Source organism: Gopherus evgoodei, chromosome 18 (genome assembly GCF_007399415.2).
Source record: "Gopherus evgoodei ecotype Sinaloan lineage chromosome 18, rGopEvg1_v1.p, whole genome shotgun sequence".
Lineage (NCBI taxonomy): Eukaryota > Metazoa > Chordata > Testudines > Testudinidae > Gopherus > Gopherus evgoodei.
The window spans coordinates 15484582-15507006 of record NC_044339.1 but is presented as its reverse complement, the minus strand read 5'-3'; the positions used below and the strand labels follow the sequence as shown (position 1 = coordinate 15507006).

Genomic DNA, 22425 nt, shown 5'->3' with positions numbered 1-22425 from the left:
CTTAACCACATAGTCACCATTTATCTCTCTGAACAATTAAATTTAGAGAGAAATGGGAAAGGAGATGTAATACAGCATGGGTTTACCAAAGTCAGACCACAACAGACTAACCTGAGATCCTTCTTTCAGAAAATAACACTATTTTTTAAGATAAGGGAAGTGCTTTATATTTAGACTTCAGTAAAGCATTTAACATGGTACCCATGGCACATGGGAAATAATTAGTTAAATTAGGGAAGATGGGGCTCACTGTAAGATGAGAAGAAGTTGAAGGTTGTGCCGAAAAGTGAATGATCGGACTGAAGGGAGATTACTGGTGGAGCTCCTCAAGGATCAGTCTTGGGACCAGTCTTATTTAATATGTGTATTAATGATGCTGGCACAAACTGTAGGAGTGTGCTAACAAAATGTAGTGGTGGTACAAAGATGGGAGGCATTGTCAATATAGAGGAGGATCTGAATATTATACAGGAAGATCTAGGTGATATTGAAAACTGGAGTGACCAAAATGAGATGCAATTCAATAGCACAAAGTACAAGGTCATGCACTTAAGTACTAACCATAAGAATTTTGGTTCCAAGGTGGGGGCTCATCAGTTGGAAGTGCAGAGGGGAAGAGACATGGTTATTTTAGTCAATAGAGGTTGACTGTGAACCACCAGTGTCATGTAGCTGTGAAAAGGGCAAGTGTGATTCTAAGATGTATTAGGTGAGCTATTTCCAGTAGAGAGAGAGAAGTATTAATGCATTTGTTCAAGGCGTTGGTAAAACCTCATTTGGAATACCATGTACAGTTCTGGTCACCCGTGTTCAAGAAAGATGAGTATAAACTGGAACAGGTGCAGTGAAGAGCTACTAGGATGATTAGGGGACTGGAGACCTGTCTTATGAGAGGAGACTGGAAGAGCTTGGCTAGTTGAGTCTCGGAAAAAGAAGTTTGAGAAGGAGATATGATTGCTTTCTATAAATACATTGGGGAGGATAAATAACCTTAAGTAGCTCTTTGCACTCCCTGGTAAAGAACAATGTTAACACTAGAACAAATGGACGTAAACTGGCCATGAACAAATTCAGACTGGAAACTAGAAGGTTTGTAACCATCTGAGGAGTGAAGTTCTGGAACCGCCTCCCAGTAGGAGTTGTGGGGGAGTGGGTGGGCAAACAAGTTAATTTTGAGAGAGAGCTGGACAAATTTGAAGTGCGGGTGTATGATGGGGTTGCTTGTTATGACAGGGACAGGGTTCAACAGCCTTGGGACTTCGAGTTTTTATGTTCTTAACACTCATGCTTCAGGGTTTCAGCTGGCCACTGGCAGGGAGTCAGGAAGGGAACTTTTCTCCCATGTATTCTGGGAGGCTTTTTTAATCTGCTTTCTCTGAAGCATCAGGGATGGCTATGACTGGAGGTGGGATACTGGGCAGAGTGGGCCAGGGCTGTGAGGTGGCACTGATCAGTCTCTCTCTCAGATGCTTGGCTGGCTGGTTCTTGTTCATATGCTCACGGTCTAGCTGATTGCCATATGTAGGGTTGGGAAGGAATTTTCCCCTTGGGTCAGATTGGCTGTGACCATGGTGTGTTTTTCTTCTTCTTCCTCTGCAGCGTTTGGGTTCAGGTCACAATCCTTTTTTTGCCAGGATTATCTGGGTGTATTTCCTTTTAATTATTTCCCTGCCATAGGAGGGTTCTCGGGCACTGGTACACCTTTTTCCGTCTGACTCTTTGCCTGTGGCACATAATAGTCATGTCCTGTGGGCTGTGATACTTTTGGTATCATTCTGGTTGTTGGGCTTAGTGTGCTGGCATTGGTGGCCAGTGATAAACAGGATGTCAGATGATCTCTTGGTCTTTTCTGGCCGTAGACTCAGTGACTCTATATGACTCTCTAGGTCAGTTCACGTGCATCCTGCAGCTGTGCTTTCTGGGTAACTCTATTAATAATAAAGAGCATAAGCCTTCTCTCCAAACCTGGCTCTTCCTTGGTTTCTCTGGAGGACCTCCCTAGCTCTCTCTGGCCAGAGGGCTACACCCTTCTCTTTATTCCAGGTGAATGCTTCTGCCACAGCGGGTCAGCAACATTCACTCATGGGACTGATGCAGTGTCCTAACAGGGGACAGCCAAGAGAGAAGTTTGGCCTCTTTATACAAGCTTGTCAATTTCACCATCCAGTTATATTTCGCTTCCTGTCCTGTCACATGCATGTCCTTGTCTAACCTTTTCTGTTATATTCTGACCCCAAATACTGTTGTCTCCTGACCTCACTTAAGCCCAGTCCTACAAAGACTTATACGCATGCTTAACTTGACACATGCCAATAATCCAGTTTAAAGTACATGTGTTTGTGTGTTGGGGTGGGTAGGACAGGGTTGTGTTAGAATTACCTCTCCAGTTTTGGCTGTGGAAGTAGAAGTGGCCTGTTCGTGGCAGTGTGGCTCAGCTGTAGCCCAGGATTTTGGAAGTCCGCCTCTTGCAAGATCAACTTTTGAGAGACTTCTGCCAGGTTGGGTTGAAATCTGACTTTGTGCATGGATTTGGCTTTAAGTATCCTCAGAACAGAGCCTGTCCCCTTGTCTGTCAAATCAAATCAAATCTTGAGCTGTAGCCTAAACTTAATCAAGATCCATACACCCCTTATTTATTTCGTATCATTTCTTAGTGCCCCATGTGAGCGCTGTGCTGTATGGTATGTGAATGGTGCCCGAGAAATAACAGGATCCCTGCCCCCAAGAAGCTTTAATCTCAAGGGTATGATACTCTGCTGTACCATCGTGCAGTGCAAAGGCAGAGCAGTGTGTGGTCTGCATTGCTGTATGCATCGCGGAACTGGTGGATTTTTCATATGTGGTTTTGGAGGAGGAGAGGGAGAAGCAAGTGCTGTATTCAGTAACGGTATCATTCCTTTTGTTCACTATTCTGTCACTCTCTGCTAATGCATCAATGCTTGCACTTAGCTCAGCTGGGCACCCTGTGACTCGCACCCCCAGTGGAAGCGCCTGATGCCTCTCAGATGAGGTTTTTTCCCATTTTGAAATTATGTCAGAATGAAATTCCCATGTGTTGGTTCCTTCCTTGTGCTACTAAAACCACCCTAGATTATTACAACTGAAAGAGGTTTTAGAAATGGAATTTACTTTGCTCCATTTGTGCAGCCTGTTCACTTTATTGTGGTCTGCACTCAGCGAAACTGGGGTGCTCTGTGTCACTTTCTGTCTTATAATTACTGTTGCATTGTGAGACTCAGACCCTCGCAAGATGCTATGGTGTTTAGGTTTCCTGTGTGGCAGGGGATTGTTTGTTTAAACAAAAAAACTGATTTACCTGAACTGTGTCTTTTAAAAAAGAAAAAGAAAAGCTTTCTGTTTGTGTTAGGTTTTGTAAAACTGTGTGTGTGTGTGTGTGTGTGTGTGTGTGTGTGTGTAATACATACCTAAAATATTTTGGGAGGTAACCTGGTCTAATGACTGAGCCACTCACCTGGGAACAGGATATCTGCATTTTCGCCACCTGTGCTGTTGATTGACTGATGGCATGATCTAAAGTGTGTTGCGTTCTATTTTTCAACTTCTTGAGCTTTGAAATGTGGATAATGGCGTAGGTGCTGGAAGGAGGAGTGCTGGGGGTGCTGCCACACCTCCTGGCTTGAAGTGGTTTCCATTCCATAGAGGGTTTACAGTTTGGTTCAATGGCTCTCACCACCCCCACTATACAAGTTGTTCCAGCAGCCCTGGATAATGGTACTTCTCCACCTTGGCAAAGTGCTTCAAGATCTGCAGATAAAAATCCCTCTGTGCTTAGTATTGCTATTTAATGTCACAGGAAAGTCCCAATCATGGATAAAAAAAAAAATTATCAGCACTAAAGTCACAATGGAGACCACTTAATTTGTTTCAATAGACGTTTCAGCTGGAGCTCAGTTTGCGCCCCCCCCCCCCCCCCGTGTTTTTAAGGTTTATTATCTAGAAAATACTTGACTTGCAGGACTGAAAGTTACCCTATTCCTTAAGGAAGAAATGTGCAGTGGATGAACTAGATGTCCCACCTCTAGCATCCATGAAACAACATAAGAGTTATTGGCCTGGGAATAGAGGACCGCTCACTGTGGTAGCTGGGGAGAATTGTCCCCAATTAAATGTTTTAAAATCTGTACGAGGGGACTGATGTTAACATAAATGCAATACAAGTTTTTAGCTGGAGTAGCAATGTTGAACTGTACATTAGAAATTGCCTTCCAGTGATGTTCGGAAAATCTGGCAAGGGGCAGAGGGCTAGCAGGAAAGGGGCTGGGCTGCTGGGCTAGATTGGAATGGAAGATCTGGGCTGGGAGCCCAACACAGCTGGTTGGAAACACGTGGAACCGTTTAGCGTGAGTCACCGTGTCAGAGCATTGTGCTCAGTAACAACCAGGGGGGTTATTTTTTTTTTTTAATGGTTTTTAGTGTTGGTGAAAGGTGCCAGGCTGATTTGCCTTCCTCCTTACCCCGGCTGCAAATGTACTCTTACGTCTTATGTGGCGGGGACTACGTTTAACAGAGCTCTGGATTGTCCTTTATCGCTGGTCAATAACGCTTAGCTGTGATAGTGTTTCTCCTCCACTGATCTCCAAGAAAGGTCTGTAGCATTATTCCCATTTTGCAGCTGGGGAAACGGGCACAAAGAGAGAAGCAACATGCTCAGTGTCACACAGCAAGCCCGTGTCAGATGCACCTAGACCTCCTATCCTATCCTTTGGACCACTCCTCTCCAGAGCCTTTGCATGAAATCCCAGACCCAGGTAAGGTTACCTTGTCTGCATGGCAATTGGAGATGTGATTGCAGCGTGGGTAGGCGTACCCATGCTAGCTTTAATCTAGCTAGCATGGCCAAAAATCACAGTGAAGATGTGGCAGGTTGGCCTTCAGTTCAGGTAGTACTAGCCGGCTGGGGACTGTAGGTAAGTTAGCTTGTGCTGGAGCTCATGTTGCTGCATTTCCACTCTGGGTTTTTAGCTGTGTGGCCAGCTCAAAGCTAGCGTGGGTGTGCCTACCTGTGCAGCAGTCACTTCCGGTTGCAGTATAGATCTACCCACTGTCCCCTAAATAACCTCATTGCTCCCATTATAGGTTTTCCCATCAATTTATCCTCCTAGCCTCTTTTATACTCTGTGACCTGGCTAGGAGCAATGTTTGATCTTCCTCAGAGTGGTCTGATTTTTACACATTGAAATGTTAAGCTTAGGTTAATGCCCCGTTACATGCCTTTAATTAGATTCACTCCGTTTCAGAGTTTCTGTTTTGATTTAAATACTTTTTTTAACAAGCCGCTGAAGCGACCAAAATGATCCACTGTAATCTTGGTCATTCATGTGTGCCCTGCGGAGATCCTCAACCATCTCTCGTGATAACACGAGCAGTTACTAGCCACGCTGCCTCCTTAATGCAGGAAATTGGGAGACAGGACTCAGGGGTTCTGCTCCCTGGCCTTGCCTTGTTACCTATCCTCAGAAGCGAGTGGTATAAAACCTGAAAGGAACGAGTTTCTCTGAGTTTGGAGAAAGCGTCGCCTCGTTTCGTGGGTGCTAATAGTTTTCAGTGGGTAGGCTGATCTGCGCTACAGACCTATGTCGGTGTAACTACATCGCTCAAGGGTGTGAAAAATCCACAACCCTAAGCATCATCGTTATTCTGACCTCTTCTTTGCCCCCTCCCCCCATGTAGACAGCATTATGTCGATGGGAGAACTTCTCCTGTTGTCATAGCTACCGCCTCTCAGGGAGGTGGATTGACTATGCCGATGGGAGAGCTCTCTCCCATCAGCATAGGGACCTTTTCTCTTAAGGCTGTGCCACTGCAGTGCTTTAATGAAGATTATCTATGTCAATGGGAGAGAGATCTCCTGTTGGCCCATTAATCAGCCTCCTTGAGAGGCGGTAGCTATGTCAACAGGGGAAATTCTCCTGTTGATGTAACGCTGTCTACATGGGGGTTAAAGTCTGTATAACTGTTGCTCAGGGCTGTGGATATTTCACTCTGATGAGATCCTGACTGTGCTTGAAAGAAGCAGCTTCCCTGAATGCCCAGTGCATAAGGTCTGTCCTTGAATTTTTTTTACAGAACCTCTAAGAATGGGTCTAATCAGATATGTTCTCAGGATGGTCTCGTTATTAATCCCGGGCTGGGGGACACCGAGTCCAGAGGCAAGTTTTTAATGTGCTTTATGCCTGGGTGATGGCCTCTAGTGGCTGACCCCACAAAGAGGAAAACAGACCTACTATTTCTGTCAGCCGAGGGGAGCTCGTCTTTAGCTCCAGGGGTTGAGGCCCCTGCTTTGGAAGCTGTAGGAAAAGGGTTTTAGTACCAACTTTCTGCTGTTGTGTGTCATTTGTATAGTAATTGTGTTGTGTGCCAGTGTGTGTTCATGACTCATTTATGCAAGTGTTGGCTCGTACAGGAGCCTGTATGGAAATGCAAAGTATTGTCATTCTTTAATTGCTCAAAAAATGGTGCATAGGTTCCGTTCTGGCTCTACTGCATTGAGTGGAAAGATCCCTAGGCTGGGGAGTCATTTGCATGAGCTTTCCATAGAGAGGCACCTGCGGATCTGCCTCTGAAAGCTTCCGCAGCTCAACCCCGTTCCCTGCTTGGTAACTCAGCGGGGTGCAGCTGAGATCTAAGGTTTTCCAGCATCACAAAAGGCTGTGGATCTTTTGTGTTGAGCAGGGTCCTTCTGATGCTGCACTGCAGCATGGTGTTTATCCTGCTTGGCAAAAAGATTCTATCCCTTCTAGTCTATTTTCAGAATAAACATTGTGTCCTGGCCAGATCCCATCGGCTAATTTCATGGGTGGCATTATTTTTGTGAACTTTTTTTCTTTTCAAGGAGGGATGGTTAAACAAACATGGTTTTTGTGTTGAGGCCCCAGCTATCAAAACTGTACTCTTAATTCTCATTAAGAATTCCAACGGAAATGTTAATCAGCTTTGAAAGGGACCTATTTTTAGAGCAGCTGTGTAGAATTCTGATCGGAGTACTCCCAACCCATCATGTGATCAGTGGGGTGAGATTTTTAGAGAGACTCGGAAAGGTTGGCTGCAGCAGCTGTTTGCTACTGGTTTGCCATGTGCACTCTGAAATACGTTCTGTCCTTATAGGGACTGACGTTTTCTTTGAACTTTAGAGTGGACCCCCACAACAATGACAGAATCTCCTATCTGTCGGTGCTATGCCCTGTCAGGGAAGATCACGGCAGCCTTGCTGTCTTGCAGTGTTTATAGTCTACATGGGATCTTAATCCTTGCAGATTGGTCCAACAAGACTGATGTTACCAGGTAATCTGGGTATTCTGGAGAAACTTTCTGGGCAGATTTAAAGGAGTAATGGCCGATCCTTGGCAGGTGTAAATCAGCAGAGCTCAGTTGACTTCAGTGGAATGCCTGACTTCTGTGGAGCAACTCCTATTTCCACAGCTGAGAATCTGGCCCCTAGTTCCATGTTAATGTGTTTAGCGAAGCAGATTACAGCACAGTTAGGAGGCTTCAAAGCTGCTTGGGGCATGCTGTAGACTCAAGGGCTGCCAAAACATCTAGTGGGTTAATATAAATAAATTCCGGGCTGGTTTACTTGTCACAGATTAGCAGCTGTGCTGTTAGTTTAGCAGCTGTTTATTTTGTGGGGTCGGGGGAGGGGGAGAGAACCTGCTGCTTCATAAGTGGAATCAAAGTGGGCACCTGTGAGAAGCTGCGGCTTGAACTTCTGTTGCTAAAATCTGCGCTTCAATGAGCTTGTCTCCAGTTCTGTCATCTTACTGACTCTGAGACAAATTGGCTTTGAGTTTAGGACAAATTACCCTGCTGCTTTGCCCTTCTCTCCAAGGAGCTTCTAGCATTTAATGGCTGAGGCCTGTGAAGTCAGGCAGCCATGAGGCTGGGAAGAGATTTGCCCAAGGTCCCACGTTGGAAGGCTTGAGTCATCTTGTGCAAGGCCTGTGGCCACCTGTGGCTAAGGATGCATTCACCCCTGGGTGAGTACAGACAGTGTTCCCATCATTGCTGTCGAGGGGAGGCAGCTTGAATTCACAGTCAGGGCTCAGCAGCGGTCATTGCCCAGCCCTGGTGGAACCTGAGTCCATGCACCTGCCCACCAGAGCCAGAGGAGGTGGGGGGCTGCTCGATGCCCTACCACTGCCAGTGGAAAGTAGAACCTGAAGTCTGTGTCGGAGCTGGACACAGAGCCTGGCTCTCCTGCTCCTGGGGCTGTGCCGCACCACCTGGCCATGCCTCCTTGGCCTCAGATTGTGCTGCAAGTCGGAGAGAAGAGAGGGTGGGCACGAGGAGGGTATAGGAACCTAGATGGGCAGGGAAGGGGAGGACCGGGACTGGTGTGAGGGGAGGAGGGTAGCTTCTGCTACCAGGACTGATGGCTCCATGTATGAATTGGATTTTAAATCTTCTCTCAGTGGAATGCTGGGAAGAACATGGCCCTTAGAGAAGGCACCCTGGAGAAAGTGCCTGCTTGCTCCAAGTTTTCCATAGCAGAAGTGCTTGGGGGTTCCAGGGTCCTGGGTTCTGTTCCTGGCTCAGCCAGCGAGTCCCTGCCCCTCTCTGCACTTCGCTTGACCTACCTGGCAGGTGGGTGGAGAGGTTTAAAAGTTCACCTGTGCTGACAGGTGGCAGGACAGGGAAAAATTATTGTGAATCTAAAATACTCGCATAAATGTCTCTCTCCGGCTCACTCTTCCTGAGGCATGCCCTGCCCCTGCACAGAAAGGGTTGGATGCGCTGCTGGGACACGCTCAGGCCACCTCCAGGAGATGATCCCAGGTTCCAGGAACCCGGTTGTTTTTTTTACTGCTGGCTGTTTTAGTGATGACTGTGCAATACACACACTGATGGACAGTCCCTGGGCCAGAGAGTTCCCGGCTTGAGGGACACACAGAAGACCTGGAATGAAGAGGAATAGCAGGATCCCAGTCCAGCAATTGCTTGCTCTTAGCAGGAATAAGCACTGCACCTACCTGGCTTCTATCCGGCTGCAGGGTGTGGCTTAGGTGGCAAATACCCATTCCAGAGTCAGGACTGAGAACCTACTTTTCCAGCTGCCTAGTGGCCCTGGCTTGATGGCTTTCATTATCATAGGGCAGGCTGCGGTGGTGGGGTGGATCCTACTCTCTTCTCTCCCCCCCCCCCGACCCTCCAGTCTGACTTAAGGAGTCCTGTCCCAGCTGCTTGGCAGGAGTCCTTTGGCAGATGAGAAGCTGCCCCGCCTCTCTGCTCCTCGCTGTGCCAGCCTCAACCGGGCTCGTCACTCAGGGCCTGATCCTGCAAGTCCCAAGATGCTGAGTCGCTGTTGCATGTTAGCAAGAGCAGCCTCTAAATCTCCCCAGGCGCTGACGCTGACACGTGTCCTTCTCCCAAGCCCTGCATCTCTGCTCTTGTGTAGCCAAGTCAGGGGTCTTTGACTGATCTGTGCTTTCAAAGAGGTCCCCAAATTGAATAAAAGAGCCCATGTGCTTCATTCTCCTTCCCTCCCTAAGTCCACTGCCACCACTTCCTGGGAACCGAGAGCTGCCTCTTCCGCACAAGGAATGATTTATGAAATTAGTGGTGGCTGCAGCATTTGATATTCTTGGCACTGTTTGCTGCTACCCAGAGCGAGCCGGGAATTACAGGCTGTGATTCTCCTGCCTCGGAGCCTGGGGCTGTATTCAATAGTTCAAGCTGCAGCAGAGCTGGCAGCCCTGCCCCAGCAGATCCTGTGCTGAAGTGCATTGTTTTGGAAGTAGTAGCTGTGATGTCTGTTTTCCAGCAAGCCTACCGCTGAAGTGTTCTGTGCTGGGTAGCAGGGAAATCACGTATTCCATGGCTAGCAGGGTCTCTTTAAAGACCACCAAGGCCTTTGGAAAAAGTAGCGGTTGGGGGGCGTTGATGAACAACATAACCTGCTGCCTCCTAACATGTGACCCTTACCACACCCCTGAGCTTGGTGGGTGGCCCCAAAAGGTCAAACACTTGAGCTGTAGTACTGTAAACCCGAAGAGGCGTAAATTTACTTGTGTGAGCAGCTTTGCTGACTTCTCCGGCTCTGCTCACATGAGTAGAGTAAACTAGTGTATAGGGATGTGCAGGATTGGGGTATAATTCCCAGTAAATGACATTTCCGTACCAAAAATTGCCATTCTAGTTTAAGATGTAGCTGCCAGCATAAAATTATTGCAGCATCTGAAGTCCTGATCCTGCAGCTGGATCCATGAAGAGGATTCAGCAGTACACTGAAGCATGTGCTTAAATCCGATTTAATGGGACTAAAGCCATGTGCATAAGGTTAAGCATGTGCTTAAATGCTTTGCTGAATTTGGGTTGAGGTCACGGCGGCTCTGTGCCAGCTAGGATGACCAGACAGCAAATGTGAAAAATCAGAACGGGGTGCAGGTGGTGGGGTAATGGGAGCCTATATATGAAAAAGACCCATAAATTGGGACTGTCCCTATAAAATTGGGACATCTGGTCACCCTAGTGCCAGCTGTAGGGTCTGCCCATGTGACTCTGATGGCAAGTTTGGGCAGTGGGTTCCTATTCTTGTCCAGATTAAATGGATACTGTCAGATCCTGTCAGATCAAAACTTGGCCCAGATTGTACCGTTTTATTTTAAACAAACTTGACTAATAGAAATTTTCGGACTGAAAACTCTGAACATCCAGGCCCCAATTCACCAAAGCATTTAAGTCCTTTCAAAAACTTAAGCACTCATGGTACAAGCTCTCAGTATCTTAAAAACAGAGTGGATTGATTTTTAAATCACCAATTTAAATCACAATTTAAATCATTAAGCAGGAAACTTGATTTAAATAATTGATTTTAATCTTGTTTTGCATTTGTAATTTTTAGTTTGACTATAGAAACGTTGATTCTCATTGGTTGGTAATTATTAAAAAAAGTTGATTTGCAACTAAATAGAGCCTTCTACACTAAATTTGGTACTTTTTGCTAACCAGGATATCTCCACACATTTATTTAAGGAATTCTATAGTTTAACTTACATTTATCAGATTCTTAATGTTTACTTTTTTTATAACGGTAAGGAATGATGAATGACTCCTTTTTTATTTACTAGATTTTGGGTTTTTGTTTTTTTTTGCACTCCAGATTAGTGTCAAGCTGCATTGGGATACGAATTATAATTCAATTAAAAATGCACAAGAACAGAACTTTAAATTTTTTTTAAATAAAACTCCCTTGAATATGCTGGATAAATAGGGGAATAAAGTAAGCTTGATAAAACATGTTTTATATTTCAAACACATTTATTAAACAAAGGAAGTATGATCAATAGTGAATTGATGTTTCTGGACATCATGTCTTTTCAAGATTTTAGAATTAGTAGATCTCATCCTCACACCTAGTTTTTATTTGTAGCTTAGATGAAGAAAACAAGCTTTCGGGCCTTTTCAGCTCCCAATCAGTTTTCTGAACTGTGACTGAATAGTCATTGAACTGAATTAGATGAATAAACTGACAAGAAGAAAATATTCTCTGTGCATCTGCAGAAGAGGCTACTGTTGCCAAAAACTGGTATAGCACTTCAACAAACTCTGGTTGCAGGTGCTTAGCCAGTGACTTCCATCTGTGCAGTGGTCTGATTTTCTTTAAAACTTTGGCAGCAAACATGTACTGCTTGGATGTTACTTTTGAATTTTAATTTAAAATATTTTCATAGGTTATAGTAAGTCTGGGCCTTGATATAGGTTGTCATTTCAAATTTAATTTTAAATAGGCTTATTTTTTTAAAAAAGTATTCAATTTAAATAAAAATCTGAAAAATCAAGTTTTATCCACCCTGCTTAATGCCTCCCTCCCGCCAAACAATTTATTCTTCTTTACAACTTCTTTTCCGCTGGTCTTTATAGGAACCCCTAGAATTGCCTGCTTTGCCTTGTTGTTTGAGAGTCGTTTCTGACAGATTGCAGCTTTTGAGACAGGGATTGGAGAGTGGTGGGAAAGGTGATGGGATTTCAGAGCTCGCACTTCCTTAATCTTAATCTTATTTTATTTAAGTGAGAACTTTCTCTACCCTAAAGCAACCGTCATAAAAACCTAGCTGAATGTGCCCTGCTAAAAGATGACATCTGTAACTGTTTTTAGTAGAGCTGGAAGCTGGCTCACTGGGGATTTGTTGCGAACACACAGCTTCAAGGCAATTGCTAATTACTCCCAGTAGTCTGGAACCACTAGTTGATTTAGATACTGCTGTATTCATCTGGATGACTCTAGAGGTATTGACTAGTGTAGTCAACCGTCTCTTCCATCACTGTGGAGTCCAGGCCAGGATTTAGGGAGGCTGTGTGCAGTGCTGTTCAGCAGTACAAGCTATTTTATTTAGTGTGGGAGCTAGGGAGAACCACAGGGTCAATCTGTGTGTGCAGCAGCCTTGATATAGACCTTGTTGCTTGTGAACCCAGACCAATCTCTTCTCTGCCAGGGGGGAGAGTGCACTGATTACAGGCACTATGGTATTCCTGTGCCTGCCCCAAAGGACTTAACTGAGACATAGGCAACGTTGTTACCCGTTTCCAGACTGTGAGAGCCAGGGAGCCTGATGTGCATGTGGCCTCACAGTCTGTGGCAGAGTTGGGAGTTGACCCCAGATCTTTTGAGCCCCTTCACCGCAAGGCCATCCTTCCTCGATGAGGATTGGGCACATGCCTCTTGAGTTAACTTGGGCAGTCTGTTGGCTCTGGGCAGAAGGCATGAAGAATGTGATGATTTAACATGGCTTTGATCCCAAACCTCGTTTCTGGCTGAGTTTTGCTTTGAATCTGAGGGCTTGTTTGAATTCGGCACTCAAGGGATGAGAAGCCTCGGATGGAAAACGTAAGGGGTAAAAATGTGGAACGAAGCCCTTTGAAAGGAAACCCTGGAACTGAGCCCATTTTGGAGGGGTGCATGTCTGTTTTCTTCCTAATAGTGTCACTTGAATGTCTGGTTGGTATTTACTTATTTACAAATAAATCAGTCCAGTGGGTTGCCCTGAAGATTGTAAGCAATCTTCTCCCACTGCCCTGTGTTGCTGGGGGGTTGGAACTCTAGAACAAACAAACGGCTGTTGATTTTTGTTTCCAGTGTGACTCTGTTTAGAATGGTTGCTGGTTGTGAATGTATTTGATGGCAATCCCGTGTCCTCTGTCTGCGCACACTGCTCATGCTGCATCAATGGGAGCTGCATACGTGGATTGAGGCTGTGTTACGGGGGTCTGTGTGTGTGGTCAGTACTCAAATTGGGAGACCTCTAAGGAGAGCTCAGGAATGAAATAGTAACAGTACTGACCACAGTGGGTGATTCATTTTTTTTTTCTCTTGTCTTAGCATGTGAACCAATGCCCCTGCATGGAGTTAGAGGTTAGCCTGTACTGCTGTCTTCAAAGATTCCACAGGCAATTTTTGTAGGAGCAGAGGCCTTAATCCAGGTGTTGTCATGTTCAAATACTAACTTGGGTAATTACATTTTGTCTCCTTAAGGGCCTGATCCAAAGGGTATCTTTTCATTGACTTAAAGGGTTTGGATTGGGTCCTAAGTCATCCTGCCAGTTGCCCCATAGCTGTTTTGATTGAGATACAGAATTCTTCTCACTTTCTTCCCCAAAGTACCATGAAGTGTTCCTGCATGCTGTTAAACAGCTGCTGTGCCACATGCCAGAGGTGGCTGGAATCATTCCTGTTTGTAAAGGATGTTGGGATGACAGTTGCTATACTGTCTCCTGGTGCTTTGAAATGCCCGTGCTCTTGCAGAGTGATTCTAGTCCATGTAACTAGATCTTATAGGGCCAAATGCATAGCTAGTACACCTCCATGAACTGCAAAGAGATTGTAGTGGGGGGAATTTGGCCCGCTGTTGGTCTAATGAATTATAACTGTTCTAGATAGGCCAGAATCAAAAATCCGAGGCCACGTTCTGTGCTCTGAACCTTGGTGTTGGAAATTCCAACCCTGCCGTGGATTTGAAGTTTGCCGCTTGGGCCCCTCTCTGATTATTGCTTTGGGTCCCTCTCTGTTGGGTGTGTAACTGGAGAGTGAGGTGGGGGGTGGGGAATAGGTGTGCATCTGGTTTTGGGGGGATTTTTTTTCATGGCCAACTTCCATACGTTATGACCTGCAGTCACATGATTCCTGACAATTGTGGTTTTGATGCATGATTGCAACATGTCCAAACTGTGCAAAGATGAACAGGGCGCAGGAGCTTTGTCCTAGTAGCTGGGCTGTGTACTGCAAGGGTGCATGTGGGCGGATGGAGGAGGAACAGCAGCCCTACCGCATCCTCTCTGTGAGGTGAATCCCTGTAGCAATGGATCCTTTGGGTCTTGCTCCAGTTCCCTTATCCTTGGCACAACCCCTCTCTCCACTGGTACATTGAAACCACACAGGTTTGGGTGCCAGGGGTCCTCTGCCCTGGTATAACATTGCCCCATCTCCTTCTGTTCATTCAAATCCTTTCTTCAAACACAATCCTCCTTTCCTTGGTAGCCGACCACGGAGCAGAAATGGAGCAGGGAGCGAGCCAGTGAGGGTGGGGAACTGACTGTTACTGGGGCAGAGCGAAGGTGGCTGCAGGTGAAGATGAGGGCCAGCGAGGCAGGACAAAACTGGGATAAAGGCCCAAGGAAGTGGGGAGATCCTGACTGACATCAGGAGTGGAAATGGAGCTGGGCAGCTGGAGCTTAGATAGGCTGAAGGAGAGAGGGAGGGAGATATCACAGCAGTCAAGGCATGTGGTCTCCAGACGGAAGAGGCGTTTGTTCAAGCAGGCATGAGCCTTGCAGCTGTTCTGAGCCTGCCTTCCCACTAGCAAAGCGTACCTTTTGTGGAGCGGATCGCTGGGTGGGAGGATGAGTGTCGGAGGCTCTAGGAAGACAGACAAATAGATGAGTGTCAAATTAACATCTGTTAATGTCCAAGGTTTGCTGCTGTTTTATTACACAGCTGTAAAGCAGCAATCAAACGAGATAGAAATAAACGTTCTGTGAAAGCGAGCTGGATTGCTCCTTTTAGAGGAAGCTTTTGCGGGAGGCGGGTGTTTTTAAGAAAGCAAACTAGAGGCTGCTGCATGGAAAATGAAATTGACACGCTTCATCTTTTGGTAGCAAACATGCGCCTCCTTCCTACGTAGCTGGCATGGCTTATGGCAATGCCGTTCTTCCTTTGGGAGTTGAGACGCTTGAATTGGACCGCCTGAAAATAAATGAAATATTGACCCCTTCAGATCTGGGATCTTGCCTTTGTTCTTGTGCCAGCCTGTGCTGCTAACAGAATGAGGAGCTGAAGGGTGATATCACTCCCACTGCACTGCCCTGTGGTTCTGGCTGCTGTCCGCAGTAGCCTGCGAGATGGGGCAATGCTCCATTCTGCTCCCTGGCATTTTCGGAGCTGAGCTGCATGCAGCTGATGACAGTAACTCCTCATTTGTCTCCTTCTGAAGATCACACAGCATTGGCATCACACTTCTGCAAGGGAAAAGAACTCCAAGCTACAGCTGCACCTTGGTGCTCATCCATACCCACCTTGGGGCAGGCTGCAGCTTTGTGAACACTTCAGAAAGGGGAGTGGGACAGGGGGAAAGCCAGAGAACTTTATTAGCGGCAAGAGAAAAATGAATGATCCAAGAGTGGAGCGAAGGGTGCTGGAATTAAGGGGAAGGGATGGCCTTGGAGCAAAGGGGCTGGACTGTGGTGCTGCAGAAGATCTGAGTTTAAAGCCCAGCTCTGCTTCAGACTTACCCATGTGACCTCAGGGGAGTCCCTTAAGATTAGTCTATTATCCCCATTTCACAGACTAGGATTAAGAATTTCCTCTGGATTGTCCATCCAAATTGTGAGGCGTTCAGTGTGAATGGTCTGTGTGTGAGCAGCACCTAGCACAACAGAGCCCTGACCTGGGTTAGCGCCTAGAGCAGGGGTCGGCAACCTTTCAGAAGTGCTGTGCCGAGTCTTCATTTATTCACTCTAATTTAAGGTTTCGCGTGTCAGTAATACACTTGAAAGTTTTTAGAAGGTCTCTTTCTATAAGTCTAAAATATGTAACTAAACTATTGTTGTATGTAAAAGTAAATAAGATTTTTAAAATGTTTAAGGAGCTTCATTTAAAATGCAATTAAAATGCAGAGCCCCCTGGAACGATGGCCAGGACCCAGGCAGTGTGAGTGCCACTGAAAATCAGCTCGCATGCCGCTTTTGGCACGTGTGCCATAGGTTGCCTACCCCTGGCCTAGAGGCTGTACTGGAATGGCAAGGCAGGAGTGAGACTCCAGAGTTGAGAAAATGATTGGCGTTCCCCGTGGCAGAAGGACAATCACTGCTGATCACGCTCCACATCCTGTTTTCAGATGATTTGAAGAACTGGGTTATAAAGCAAGAGAAATGTGACCCATCACATGGTGCATTGCTTTCCTTTATCATTAGCTGTAACAGCTGTACCCCTCACACCCTTCCTCCACCTGCTTCCTTTCTGTTTTCCCTCTGCACTTTCTCCTATGCTCTAGAGGGGGCTTGACTGATATGATGCTGGATACTTACTGATGTTAAAATCATTAGGATCCCACCACCTCTGGGCCTGATTCTGCAGCTTCTGCCTGCACAGAGTTCCCATCTTAAGTCCTTCCAGAGACCTGGGATCTGTTGGTCTCGGCTGTGTCTGTTTACTGTATCTTTTTTCACACACTTTCTGGTTTTTGTGTATAACTTGGGCAGATCAAGAAAGGTGAAAAAAACAAATTGTCAGTGTTCATAACTTTCTGTCTTCGATTGTCGGAACAGCTGCAGGGTGCAGCAAGGGGGTAGTACAGGCGGCGTACGGAGACTTGAGACTGGAGTAGCTTTCACTTCCAGGTTGTAGTGTAAGTAGTAGCTGGAAGTTGATATGCTGTTATCAGCTTGGTGGCCTATGTGAAATGAGTCTGGTGTTCTCGGAGCCTGATCCATAGCACATTGAAGTCAGTGAAAAGACTTCAGTGGGCTTTGAATCTAACTCTTTTTATACAGAATCTTGCTTGGTGCTTCTGATTCTCAAAAACCCAACGAAAACTAAACTGTGCATCTAGCCCTTTGCAGACCTACTGAGATACGTTTATAACTGGCGGCAGTCACATCTTGATGCTCCTGTTGGCCCTTTTCCCAGATTCAACAGTCACTAAGATGAAAAGTCCCCAGCTTAAATATCATTTACTGAGACTTCACCTCTGAATATCCTGGACTCCATAGCCAGAGAGGAGTTGACAGCTTGCCCACCAGACCCATTCACTGACCTGGCCAGCATTTTTTGTCTAGTAGATGAATAACCCTCTTCGGGATGAAATTTTTATGGCATGCAGAGTAATTGAACAGGAAATGCACCAGAACCAGCAGCATTCCCTCTATAGGACTAGATAGCTTAGGAAATGAACAGAGCAAAAAGCACAGGAGTACAATTATGCCTTCAAAAGGACTGGAGCATTACTTACAGTTTATGGTCTTGGTGCTACGTTGGGATGATCAGAGCAAAGAACTGTCTTGATGTCACGGATTAGAACCTGTTAAACGCTGCCCACCTGGATCTGATGTTGATACAAGCTCTTGATGGTTTTATTTTTCAGGGTGGTGAAGGAGGAGATCTCGGATGACAATGCAAAGCTACCGTGCTTCAATGGAAGAGTGGTGTCCTGGGTAGGTTGGTCTGTGTGTCTGTGTATGTGTGCTGCGCGGTGGCTTGCATCTAGATTTAGCTGGTATGTGAGTACAGCAGGGAATTTACTGGCCTCATGCCTACAAACAAACTCAGATTATGCGACAGTGCAGGAGTTTGTCTCTTCCCCTCCAATACTCTCTTTGTGGTACTGACTCAGACTCTGCCTTTTAAGAGTTTGTGCCTTTGTAAGGGCGTGATCATGCATATTCACATGTGAATAGTTTTACTAACATGAGTGATCCCACAGATACCAGTGGGACTACTTGCTTGAATATAGTTACCTATGTGCATTATCTTTGTTGAATTGGGCCCAGACTAAGTAAGTAGAATTGAGTTTATTTATTTAGGCCACGATTTTAAAAAATGGGTCTGGAGTTGGGCATTTAGCTGAATGACTCGATTTTCAAAAGTTCAGGGTGCCTAGGAACTCAATTGACCCCAATAGCATTCTGCACTGTAAAAATCAGGCTGTTTATGATGCATCTAAATACCCATAATTGAAAATATGGTATTACCCTTAAATTATAAGCTATTTGCATGTAGTTCCTATTTCCAGAAGCATCCAGATTGTCAGTGGAAAGACTTAATTCAATTTGAGGATCTTTCTTTTGCCTGAGACTACAAACTGCACAAATGCATACTGATTATATTTTTTTATTGTACCTTTGCTCAGAGCCTGGTGATCTGCAAATCTGTTTCCCTGCCCACCCCCAATTTATTTTGGAATGTTTCAAGGTCCACAAGTGTGTGTGGAGGAGAAAGGAAATTAAACTTATTTTGGCTGCGCGAGAACTTCAAAAATGGTCAAGGAATTTTGTAACACTTTATGTCCCACCCTCCAAAGAAAGCATCGGAGTGAATCTGAATGTCGAGCTCTGGAGTAAATGTTGTATAATTCATAGGAGAGGGATAAATGTGAAATGTGGTGGCATAACAAAAGAATGGCTGCATCCTTTTGTCCATGGTACGTGACTAACAATAGGCAGAGTAAGTTAGTCTGTCTGATTTTCTAGAGGGGTCTGTTTTAAGCTTTGTGGGCTTTTTCTTTTTATGGCAAAAAGGATCTAGCAAACCCATGTCCTTTTACTATCTTCCTTTGAGACTATTCAGTCTGAGAGAAATATCAGATACCCTCCTGTTGGTATCCAGCAGAAGATGAGAATACTAATGATTGCGTAAGAGTCTGCCTGCAATTTTAATACTTGATTGCATAACGAAGAGCACAGTTTTCAAAGGTAGGCCCCTCGCTGGGGTGTCCAAAGCTTGCACTTGGATACTGAAATCTGGAAGTAGGGATACCATTCACCCTGTACACAGGGCTGACACAAGGTCTGTGCATGACTCAAGTCTCCAAAATAGGGCTTACGCTAAACTTGAGTGATGTCCATCTGCCCCTATGCACTGTTCTGAGCACCTAGAAGCAGGGCATGAACATCGTGTTTGGGCCTTGGCTTTGACAGGTGTGTCTGGTTGGAATCGCCAAGCATCGCATTTGCCACTGAGAGTAAGATCAGTGACATTTGTTACTACAGTCTGGGGGGCTGGTAAGTAGCTAGTGTCTGCAGGATGGCCCAGGGTCAAGAAGTAGTAAAAATAAATTATTATTCTAGGGTTATTTTAGTGGGGAAAATCCAAGCAGATAGGTTCATCTGGACCCAGCAATAACTGTAAGGGTGCATGTGCTGTCAGCCATGTGCTGTTCAGTGCAGTTAGCTCTGTGGGGATTGACTTTGTAACCCTCTAGTATATGGGACAAGGTCCTCAGCTGAGCTCCATTGCTTTCAACTGAGCTATGCTGACTTTTATACCAGCTGAGGATCCGGCCCATAGATAACACTTCTCCTGCCCCACAGAGAGCACGGGGAACCTAAAAATATTTCACTACCTCAGTCGTCTCTCCAGAAACGTTGCTGAGGAAACTTGTCTCTGCATTGTACAAAACCTGGCTGGGCTGCTGGGAATGTCGCTGGGCCCGTCTGCTGGAAGACATGACTACACAGGTTTTGGCTGTCAAAGGAAACCTGGCTGACATGTTGTAGCCTGCAGTAGAATGCACATGTGCTGTCTGCCGTAGAAGGAACGTGCAATGTGTTTTTAAACGTCTGTCCGTTTGGGGGTGGGAGGTTGTTTATGACATGCTTGTGCGTCTGAGTCAACAGATACAGAACTTCATGCTTGGCTGTGAGAAACCAACTCTACACGTTCATTTTGGGCCTGAGACTGCTCCGAGTGCAGCTGATCTTTACTGTTCTCTTTAGCGAAAGCAGGATTGGGCCTGTAGACGAATTTGTCTCCGCTGTACTCTACAGTATTCTCCTTCTCGCCCCTTTTAAAAGGGACACGTATTTTAAACAGTATCGTCACAACAACTCTCTAGCCTCACTTTGGCAAAGGACAGGCTTAGGGTAAAGACCACCTGTATTCAGCAAAGCACTTAAACGTGTTTTAGTATTAAGCGTATGCTCAAATACTTTGCTGAATCGGGATCTTTAACGTTAAAACGGCTATAGCCCAAAGTGGGAATGGTCCCCAGGCTTTAAATAGTCCTATAAAAGAAGAATACAACTCAGCACTTTATCACCGAGAAATGTTTATTTAAAAAACTATTTATATAGGTCCTACGCAGCTTGCTTTGTGTTTCGTCCTTGTGGCCCTGCAGCAGTAGATGACTAACAGACACTGGGATTTTTCAAAGCTGACTAAAGGATTTAGGTAGCTAAAGCCCTTAGATGGCTTTGAAAAGCTCAGCTACTATTCCCAGAAGTGTGCTGATACAAATCCTTGATGCTACCAAGGAATCAAGGGAGTAATCAAGAGAGAAGGGATATTTAAATATCTGCCTTCATAATCGAGGGAGAAATCTCCGTGTTTGCTACGTGGACAAAGTAACTAGCATTGCCAACTTTCTAATTGCACAAAATGGATCGCTCAGCCTCCCCCCCACTTCTCCAAGGCCCTGCTCACTACATTCCCCCTCCCTCCGTGGCTTATTCTCCCCCACCCTCACTCACTTTCACAGAGCTGGGATGCGGGAGGGGGTGAGGGCTCTGAGGGTGTGGGCTCTGGAGTGGGCCCAGAAATGAGCAGTTCAGGGTGCAGGAGGGGGCTCTGGGCTGGAGCAGGGGATTGGGGTACGGGAGGGGGTGGGGGCTCCAGATGGGGGTGCAGGCTCTGGGGTGGGGCTGGGGATGAGGGGTTCAGAGTGGGGAGGGCTGCAAGTTGAGGCAGGGGGGTGAGCACTCTATCTGGGAGTGTGGGCTCTGGGGTGGGGCCAGGGATGAGGGGTTTGGGGCAGAGGGGTTCAAAATGTAAGAGGGGGCTCTAGGTTGGGGTGAGGGTTCCACCTAGGGGTGCAGGCTTTGGGATGGGGGGGTTGGGGTGCAGGAGGGGGCTCTGGCTTGGGGAGGGTTGGGGCGCAGGCTTACCTCCAGTGGCTCCCAGTCAGCGATGCAGCAGGGTGGCTAAGGCAGGCTTCCTGCCTGTCCTGACTCCACACGGCATCCTGGAGGCTGCCAGCAGGTGCAGCTCCTAGGTGGAGGCATGACAGGCAGCTCTGCATGCTGCTGTCACTTGCAGGCACCGTCCCTGCAACTCCCATTGCCTGGGAACTGGTGCAAGTGAGAATCCAGTGCTCGGGGTGGGAGCAGTGTGCAGAGCCCTGTGGTTCCCACCCCCACCCCAACCTAGGAGCTAGACTAGCTGGCCGCTTTTGGGGTGCAGCGCGGTGCCAGGACAGGAAGGGACTAGCCTACCTTAGCTCCATAGCACTGCCAACTGGGCTTTTAATGGCCTGATCGGCGGTGCTGACCGGAGCCACCAGGATCCCTTTTTGACTTAGTGTTCGGGTCGAAAACCGGACACACCATCACCCTAAACTGTTCCCCGTTTTCAAGCGTGTTTTTTGCACTGGAGAATAAAACCAACATTGAATAAATACCGATGATCCAGTCAGACCTTTCAAGGCCAGCAGAGTCGGGCCAGAGACCGACCGGAGATATCTCAGTACCACAGGAGCTTTGTTCCAGGACCGGATCCATCCCTGAGTGGCTGATGGCGGAGCTCTTCTTTCTGCGTGGGTCCTGAACTCTCCTGTGTTACTCGACACTGCCAGGCTGGAGGTCCCTTCTTTTGGCTTGGCTGTTAAAACTGAGCAACCTGAAAATGGGAGGTAGTTAAAGGCCCCGTAAACTACTTCCCCATAGTAAGAAGCTTCAATCACTGTGCCATGTTTACATGCCAGTTGGTTGGATTACATGCTGCACACCCCCCCCCGGCCCCTGAAGTTTTAGCTGTGCCGTGTTCTCCCCAGCCTTGTGGCCAGTGGTGCTGCATTGCACCCCAGTGCCGGGGGACCAGACCCTGCTGCAAATTTCTTGACAGCTGGGGTGCTGTGTAGTGTATTAACAAAGGGAGCAAAGCGCTTGGGTGAAAGGGGCCCCAGAAATGCCCATGATGATGGCTGCTACTATGGCATGCGAGCAGCATCCGTTTGAAACAGCTGGAAGTGAATGGAGAAAAACAAGCCAAACCCTACGAGCTCCTTCTCAGTTCTCTGTGCCCTGCTCATGAGGAATGACCCAAAAGCCATACCTGCCACTCGGAGCCATTCCCCCAATTTAAGCTGCTAAACTGACAAGAATTTATGCGAACAGGCTGATACTCAAGCAGCCTTCCGCACTGCTGGGTCGGGCCCTTATCCTTTCCAACACATTTGCTATCTCTGTGGGGTTTATTTTTATCTAACC

The 22425-nt window shown here is 46.6% G+C and overlaps 1 protein-coding gene across 10 annotated transcripts in view; it reads left to right on the top strand.

Moving 5' to 3' along the window:
* DVL1 (dishevelled segment polarity protein 1) overlaps positions 1–22425 on the top strand; it is a 176425-nt gene that overhangs the window by 53771 nt on the left and 100229 nt on the right. For 8 of the 10 annotated variants that reach the window (XM_030537311.1, XM_030537312.1, XM_030537313.1 and 5 more), the window contains exon 2: positions 17589–17658. In XM_030537311.1, coding sequence (XP_030393171.1) covers positions 17589–17658 — 70 coding nt within the window. Of the gene's footprint in view, positions 1–4661; positions 4770–17582; positions 17659–22425 lie in introns of those variants that run through there. The other 2 variants (XM_030537314.1, XM_030537317.1) reach the window with 2 other exon arrangements.